Below are 8,503 nucleotides of genomic sequence, written 5' to 3' on the forward strand. Positions count from 1 at the left end.
ATGATGTGTTTCTTTGTTGGGTTTGGAATCCGTATACAGATTTTTGCCCTAAGCTATATTTTAATGTTCCTTCTAACTCATGTAATAAGTTAAAATATGCTAAATATTCTAGGGAGAAATGAGAGGGAAGAATAAAGAGCTAGATGGGTAATGGGTAATGCGTTCCTTTGCTCTTAGTTAAAGCTTACTATGGTTATGGATTTTCATTTTCTAATTGGTAAAAACAATAGGATTGTCGTAATGGGTTTGAAAGTATCTTCAAACGTTGTACGTTGTAACACATTACGTGTTTCTTTGTTGGGTTTGGAATCTGTATACAGATTTTTGCCCTAAACTATGTTTTGATGTTCCTTCTAACTCATGTAAATAAGTTAAAAGATGTTAAATATTCCGGGGAGAAATGGGAGGGAAAAATAGGGAGCTAGATGGATAATGGGTGATGCGTTCCTTTGCTCTTGGTTAAATCTCACTATGATTATGGATTTTGATTTTCTAATTGGTAAAAATAATGGGATTGTCGTAATGGATTTAAAAGTATCTTTAAATGTTGTACGTCGTAACACATTACGTGTTTCTTTGTTGGGTTTGGAATCCGTATACAGATTTTTACCCTAAACTATGTTTTAATGTTCCTTATAACTCATGTAATAAGTTAAAAGATGCTAAATATTCTACAAAGAAATGGGAGGGAAGAATTGGGAGTTGGATGGGTAATGGGTAATGCATTCATTTGCTCTTGGTTCAAGCTCACTATGGTTGTGGATTGAATGAGGGCTCAATTTGGGAAATAAGACTTGACCCATTAATGACCCATTTAACAAATATGGGTTCTTAAATGGATTGTGTACCCATTTTGACAACTCTAGTAAACAGGTTCATTTCTATCCGCAAGGACGGGAACCAATTCTCCGGCTGAGCTTCTGGGGTGTTGGTTGCACGATCGATAGTGAGTTTGAAAAATGGCGAGGCCTTTTAGAGTCAACTGGGGGAACAAAAAGCGGAAGGAGAAGTATGATGAGCATATTTAGGAAGGGGAACAGGAGCAAGAACCATAGCCAAAGCAACTAAAAACGGATGATGTATCGAGAGAAGAAGAGGCGGGAAATTAGGAGAAGCAATCGGAAGAAGCAGAGGATGATGTGGTTCATCAACTCGAAGGCATACCGCTTGGACCAATCCAGAGTCAAGGCTCCAAGAGTGTCGGGGTTACCTTTGTTCTCGAGAGGGCTTCATTAGAAGTCGCTAAAGTTGGAATGGTCTTTCCCTGCTCTAATCTTAGTGCATTGGTTTTGAATTTAGGCTGCCAATCATCTGTCTTTCTTATTTTCCCCCTTCTCCATCAGTTTTATCCATTGTACAGTTCATCTGTTTGTTAGAACCGTGACTCGTGACTTTGATTCTTACAGATCAACTTAATCTTCACTTGCACAATGTAAATTTTTTTTTCTTTAAAAGAAGCAATATCCATTGCAGTGGTACGAGAGATCTGTGTATTTTTTATACTTATCGGTTTTTGATACGGTTATACATACGGAATAAAAGTGTATGTTTGTATCCTTGTCTTTCGTGGTTGTCTTATTGCTTCTCATTAAACTAAGCGACTTAGTTACATCTGCAGACCTATCTGATTTTGAATTCAGATGATCATACCAACTTTTTGAAGAGGAATGGTAGAAATCCAGCTGATTATAGACCCGACATCGTTCACCAGGTTTGTGAACTTCACTGCTGTGGATTTTGTGCTTTTCTTGAAGACTTATAGACAAAGTTTTACTGAAGGGCTGTATTTTTGCATTTTTGGGTTTCATAGTCCCTAAATTTGAGTGCTCCCTATTACTAGTTTATTTGATAGTTCATGATAGCTTAACCAGTCATATGATATTTACTTTTATGACCTACCATGGGAACTGTTGGTCATGCGTCTATAAGGAATTCTCAGGTGGTGACATAGAGATAGGTTTTGATGCCGATTAATGGGCAAATGGCATCTCAATCAGCAGATACATTTAGTAAACAACCAAATTAATATTTGATTGGTTTTTTTTTTTTAAGTGTCAATAGTTGGCTTTCTGTTGTGTCTACTTATTGCACCAATTCACTTAATTCTGGACTTTGCTTTTAGGCTCTTTTATTGATCCTAGACAGCCCACTTAATAAGGCAGGAAAGGTTCGTGCTGTCTATGTGAGGACTAAAAAGGGTGTGCTCTTTGAAGTCAAGCCTCATGGCCGTATCCCCAGGACATATAAGTGCTTCGCAGGCATAATGTGTACGTACATATTGTTTTTACCTAATAGCATGTTGACTATATTGCATACCCTCAAAGGACCACGTCAACTTTGACAACGAACAAGATGGAGGCAGCAGCGTGGTTCATTGACATGGTGTAGGGCCTCGACCTCTTGGCCGACGTGGGTGCAGATGCAAAGGGCCCTGGAGGAGTTGGACAAGAGGCGGCAACACTGGAGATCAAAGAAGAAATGGGCAAAGATGGAGGTAGAGATGGAGGCGACGTGTCGAAGGCGACAACGGCAATGGCAAGTCTAAGATCAGGCTCGAGATTAAGGTCAAAGAAAGGAAAATGGGGCAGTAAAGGAGAGAGAGAAAGAGGAAGACCATGGAGAAAGAGAAGAGAGATGCGAGACAAAAAGGGAGGGAGAGATCATGACTGATGGGTGAACTGACATACAACACATGTCCTAAGGTGAATGGACTAGTTTTTTTTTTTTTTTGATTTAAACTTGGAGTTGTACCTAATATTTTCTCGTCTTGCCTAGACACTGCTAAGTTGGCATAACATGTCAACATAAAAACACTTGACGTGGCACTTAATTAATGAAGGTGCTAGTTGAACCGAATTTAAAGAACTTAGATACCCAATTTAACAAATGAAAAGCTCATATACTTGATTAAAAAATTGGTAAATATTCAGGTATTTTTTATCTTGCCACCTTCAAATTTGTAGACTAACTCTAATATACAAAGTAAAGATCTAATATCACCTTAACCACCATTTTTTTTTCATCCACTCACACTGAATTGAATACGTTAAGACTGATTAATCCAAAAAATTATCCAAAAAAGCACAAACCTATTGTACACTAGCCAATTCAGTTCTAAGGGGAGAAGTATACTATCAGTGCCATAAGTTGTGTACGGCACTCACTTTGGTACCAAAAGTTTCCATCGGATCACTTAAGTGCCAAATCGGAGAAAAAACGATCAATTTGGTGCCACCGGCGAGAGATTCCAGCCAGACTAATTACGTGACTTTTATATTTTAAAAAAAAATTCTGGTTGCTTTAAAATGATGTCGTTTTTTGTCCTCCTTAAGAAAACATAGAACGGCAAAGCGACGTTGTTTAACTCATTTGGGGATTTTTTTATTTTTATTTGGAGATTGAAATTAGGGTTTTTCCGACCTAGCTCGCTCGGCCGTCGTCGCTCAGCCTCCGCCGTCACTTGGCACTATTTGGATGCCCTCGACTGCACACGAGGGAGCACCAGCCCCAACCGCCATAGCCTAGGTATTGGAAGACGCAGGCCAGGCACCCATCAGGGAGATCGGAGATGGAGAGGGAGACATCAATGGCGACGCACTCGTTGGCAGCCTCCCCGAGAACCGGCCAGATCACGGCCTTTGACTTGGCCACCTAGGGTCGGGGTCGGGGTCGGGGTCGAAGCCGTGGCCATCAAGTGGCCATCATCGGGGTCGAGGTCGGGGTCAGAGCCGAGGCCGCCGAGTGGCCATCATTGGGGTCAAGGTTGGAGCCATGGCCGCTGAGTGGCCATCGTCGGGGTTGGGGTCGGGTTCGGGTCAGAGCCGCAGCCGTTGAGCGCGGGGGCTATCGAGGACGGCGACTAGTCGGAGATTTAGGGTTTTGAATTGGAGGAGACACCAAACGGTGTCGTTTTGGTGTTAGGATGTTAACTGTACTCTCCGGCGAGCAATATCAGCTTCGAAAATTAATTAAAAAGTGACACGTTGGATTTTCGGCCAACTAGATCGGAGTTGGCACTAAAATAATCGTTTTTCAAACTTTTTGGCAGTTAAGTGATCCGACAGAAATTTTTGATACCAAAGTGAGCGTTGTACATAACTTATGATACTAATAGTATACTTATCCCCATATTAATTATACCAATTTAGTCACAAGCCTTTTGAAAATTTGTTAATTAAGTCTTAAATATTTTGATAATTTGTCAATTTAATCCTAAATTTTGGAGCAATTTGACTTTATGTGGTATGACCAATACTAATAAAGATAATTTTTTAAAATTTTATGAATTTTTTTTTTCTTTTTCCTCCATTGGCTATCGTCAAGCCTCATTGATGGTTGGTGGAAGTCGCCTACCTCATGCAAGGGTGGCCCTCACCGACCTAGGTGCGAGCATCCCTCAGTGAAGAATGAGGGTGTCTCTCGCCTGAAGCCAACAGAAGGAAAAGGGAAAATGAAGAAAAGGAAATAAAAAATACAAAAATTATCAACGTTAGTGATTTTTGACCATAATGAATCGGAATGACTAAATTGGGAAATTACTAAAAAAGTTTAAAACTAAATTAACAAATCATTAAAATTTAGAACTAAATTAGTACATTTCAAAAGTAATCTCACAATAATTTTTTTATGATAATCTCCCACGATTTGTCAATATACTATTACATTATGTGAGGAATACTCTGGAGTTAACATCCAAAGCCAATATCCTTGATATACATCTGCTCCAAATAAAATCATATTTTATACGATGAATTATATATATATTGGTAGATCATCATCTATGAGAAAAAGAAAAAAAATTCCCTCTTTGGCCAAAATTGAATTCCCAAGTTTTGCAAAAAATAGAAAGACGTGCCTATTAATAATAGGCTATTATGAACTTCACTAATATACCCCTCTCTCTCTCTCTCTCTCTCTCTTAAAACCGCCTTCCTCTTTCCTCTTCTTCTCCCTTCCTTTCCTTGACCACGTCGTCGTCCTCCTCTCCTCCGCGTCGCAAAATCCGAACCCTAGGCCGCGCAGCGAACCGCCGGAATCCATCGCCCGCGGAGGTCGCCGTACATGCTTATTTATCGCGCCGCCGCCCCGCCGAGCGTATTCTCCTTCGATCGGGCCCTATGAGCCCCGCGCGATCGAAGCCGATCGCGATCCGGGCCGTCTTCTACGCCAACCTCGAGTCCGAGTTCGCGCTGATCCGGTCCGTCGTCGACCGGTTCCCGATCATCTCCATGGACACCGAGTTCCCCGGCACCGTGATCCGCCCCGGCCCCGCCGGCGGGGGCGGCGGCGGCCGAGCGCTGCCGCCGCCGGAGAGCAACTACGGCCTCCTCAAGGCGAACGTCGACCGGATGCACATGATCCAGATCGGGCTCACGCTGTCGGACGGCGAGGGCAACCTCCCCGACTTCGGCACCAAGTGCGCGTACATCTGGGAGTTCAATTTTAGGGATTTCGACGCGGCGCGCGACGTGCAGAACCCGGACTCGGTGGCGTTGCTCCGGAAGCAGGGGATCGATTTCGAGATGAACAGGCAGAAGGGCGCCGACTCGGCCCGGTTCGGCGAGCTGCTGATGTCGTCGGGGCTCGTCTGCAACGATGAGGTGAGTTGGGTCACCTTCCACTGCGCGTACGATTTCGGTTATCTGGTCAAGACGTTGACGCAGCGAGACTTGCCGGACAGATTGGAGGATTTCTTGAAGCTGGTTAGGATGTATTTCGGGCCTAAGGTGTTTGATGTTAAGCATCTGATTAGGTTTTGCGAGAATTTGTATGGAGGGTTGGATAGGGTGTGTAAAGCGCTTGGGGTGGAGAGGATTGTAGGGCAGTCGCACCAGGCCGGGTCAGATAGCTTGTTGACTCTGCACGCTTTTCATAAGATTAGAAAAGTTCACTTTAGTGATGTCGCTCGGCTTGAGAAGTATGCAAATGTTTTGCATGGTCTGGATGTATCTTCTAAATCTTGAGTAGTACATGTTTTGATGTTTCTTTACGTTTCTATGTCTACACATCTGGGTTCTATAAAATGGTAGATCATTTCGTTTAGTTGAAATCTTTCTTCGTTTACTTGCTGTGTAGATGCTGCTTACAGATATAACTGATACTGTCCTCTATCTGCTAGTATTCGTGTTTAGACTTCCCACGTTTGCTGAGGTTGCTGGAAGTATGGGGAGTTCATACCTTCTTGCGCATTCAATTTGTAAAAATTTTTAAATGTGGCCGAAATACATTAAGAATAAACGTTCCTGTCTCTTTAACGCGTTTCAATAGATTATAAGATTCCTGCTATACTGCAGCGTGGAAAGATACCTGCATATGCTTTTAAAAGTTCATCAAACACAGTGGCAGAAACGACTGGCATAAAGCACTATTAAATATTAATGGAAATCCCATATCAAGCTATATAGTGTGAGAGAACAGAGGAACTGAGTTTTGCTGAATATTCTTGCAAAGTCCTATGGATATAACGATCTGATTCCACAAGCTTAATTATTTGGACAGAGAATATTTGTTCTTTATAGGTCAAATTTGAGACATTTTGGTTTCAACTGGTACTTGAGATTGAGAATGGAAGTGCTTTGTCCAGCAAAGAAGTGGCGAAACCCTTAGGCATTCTGGGAGAACAGAAGCTTCTGTCCTGGAGGAGCTAACTAATTTGCATATATAGGCTTTGTTATAATTGAAGAACGCTTGTTCAATTCAAGTTCTCAAGTCGCTCCAAGTGACGTTTGAAAGGCCCTTAGCATGCTGTACAAACTATTTATTTGTAGATAAGTCCGCTAGCGCATGCCTGGATCCTCTTCAAAAGGAAGAAGTGACTTTCTTAGTCATTCAATGATGCTCCATAAAGTTTTTGTTTTTTATGTTTTTTTTTTCAACTTTTCCATATATTGATCTCTTTCGCTTAGGAAGTGTGCATTATGTGTCAGGAGACTTAATTTCACAAATTAGAAGATATTTTTGTGAAGGTGCTTGTCTTTGGACAGCAAGCTTTGAACCTGCTGAGTAGTACTGCATAATCGTGATCGTTGTTTGACTTTTCTTGTCAAAGGTTCTTAGCAAAGTGGTATTTTATATTATGGTGTTATTCCGTGATTAAATCTATGAATATTCTTGTGGTAAATGATCCAATGAAGAGATTGTAATTAATGGGCATTTGGCCAAAATGATGTCTTTGGGAAATGAAAGCATTGTGAAATTCCCATTGAAATCCTTCCCCAAGACAGTGTATTGTGCATATCAACACAGAGAAGTCTTCCCTGGTCACGTGGTACTTTGTCAACTTGAAATCTGAATGCTTGTGCACGTATTTTAATTTCAAATTGATTGGGAATTTGACCGGCATTATCATCTTCTTATCTTTGAGCCATTTAATTCTGTTGTACGTATATGGCAGACCATGAAAATTCTCAGGGCATCACCAGGATGGTAGTTGTATTTTTCTACTCTGTATTTTGCGAATACTGTTCATTTTACTAGTAAGTTTGAGTTAAGAGTTTACATATAAGATGCTGAAGTTAGTCAGTTGTTGGTCCTTGCAACTGTCAAATAGTTGAGGAAAGAGGAAGGGGGGCATAAGAGTAAGTACAGTATACCTTCGTATTTGGGGTATCTCTTTTGCGAAGTGTTACTTTTAGGTGTGGTCCTACAGTTTCCTTGTTCTAATAACGAAATATATGTTCCAGCGCCTAGATGTTTCTTTTGCCTGAAGTGACATTCACAAGTTTGCAATGGATAACTACTATGTTGATATCCAAAGTCAAAGTTTAGCAAATATTTGAGAATTAATCCATGTCATCAACCACTTTCCAGTAAAAACTTTCGTGCAGTCAGAGTTACAACTCTTGTTTTGTGTGTCATAATTTGAGAATTATTAGCATTTGTGAATTAGTCAACCGTGTTCTTTTCTAGCTTATGGAGGAGATTTTTAATTTTATCGCCAATTTAATATGCTTTGCTCATGTAAAATTGGAGTTGGTCAGGTGAACTGAATTGATGGTTGAAGATTTATTGGGATGTTCTGGACCTGGTAAATTCAGCTATATCCAAAGAGAATTCTTTTCGAAAATCTTGCAATGCCCCTCATTAAATTCTTGGAAATTTGTATATTGTGGATTTTAGGTCCCACAGCTCCACTAACTTTTATGTGTTAAACATAGTTTCCTTCTCCCTCATTTGTTTGGTTGCTGCATGATAGAAGTCCAGCAGCGTGTTTATTGGCGACTCTTAACAGTTGTACGGCCTTCCCTGTACATTCGATTTATGAAGCTGACAATAAGGAACAGCTTCTGAAGTTCTTCATCTATTTGTTTTGCGCCTATCATATCACTAGGATTATCTTCAGAATATCCTGCAGGAGGACAATCCACTAGCTAAGTAATTTTCTAGGTTTGGTTTCCTCAATACTTAATGCTGTTTGCCCTGCTTGGACCTTGGTTATTTCGTTTTTGCATTTTATCAACTTTTATTGTCCAAATAATTCCTTTTACTATTTTAACGATTTACT

At 40.8% G+C, this 8,503-nt stretch overlaps 2 protein-coding genes across 2 annotated transcripts; both read left to right on the top strand.

Annotated features, from left to right (window-relative positions):
- Positions 1–900: 900 nt before the first annotated feature.
- Positions 901–4,105, top strand: LOC120294463. The gene is made up of 6 exons (XM_039314552.1): positions 901–1,018; positions 1,300–1,354; positions 1,619–1,711; positions 2,123–2,267; positions 2,420–2,535; positions 4,049–4,105. The coding sequence occupies exons 1-6, from the start codon at positions 960–962 to the stop codon at positions 4,103–4,105; spliced, it is 525 nt and encodes a 174-aa protein (XP_039170486.1). The 5' UTR covers positions 901–959.
- An 803-nt stretch (positions 4,106–4,908) lies between these two features.
- LOC104447225 (probable CCR4-associated factor 1 homolog 11) lies at positions 4,909–6,049 on the top strand. Its single transcript, XM_010060992.3, has one exon. The coding sequence runs from the start codon at positions 5,118–5,120 to the stop codon at positions 5,961–5,963; it is 846 nt and encodes a 281-aa protein (XP_010059294.1). The 5' UTR covers positions 4,909–5,117; the 3' UTR covers positions 5,964–6,049.
- The last annotated feature ends 2,454 nt before the right edge of the window (positions 6,050–8,503 follow it).

This window comes from Eucalyptus grandis, chromosome 6 (genome assembly GCF_016545825.1).
Source record: "Eucalyptus grandis isolate ANBG69807.140 chromosome 6, ASM1654582v1, whole genome shotgun sequence".
Classification (NCBI taxonomy): domain Eukaryota; kingdom Viridiplantae; phylum Streptophyta; class Magnoliopsida; order Myrtales; family Myrtaceae; genus Eucalyptus; species Eucalyptus grandis.

What these genes read in the sequence shown, in the direction of transcription:
- LOC120294463 (XM_039314552.1), top strand. Translation starts at nt 960, where the DNA reads ATGGCGAGGCCTTTTAGAGTCAACTGGGGGAACAAAAAGCGGAAGGAG. An exon ending in CGGAAGGAGAAGTATGATGA is followed by an intron (nt 1,019 to 1,299) that starts GCATATTTAGGA and finishes TTTTGAATTTAG; the next exon opens with GCTGCCAATCATCTGTCTTT. An exon ending in GACCCGACATCGTTCACCAG is followed by an intron (nt 1,712 to 2,122) that starts GTTTGTGAACTT and finishes CTTTGCTTTTAG; the next exon opens with GCTCTTTTATTGATCCTAGA.
- LOC104447225 (XM_010060992.3), top strand. Translation starts at nt 5,118, where the DNA reads ATGAGCCCCGCGCGATCGAAGCCGATCGCGATCCGGGCCGTCTTCTAC.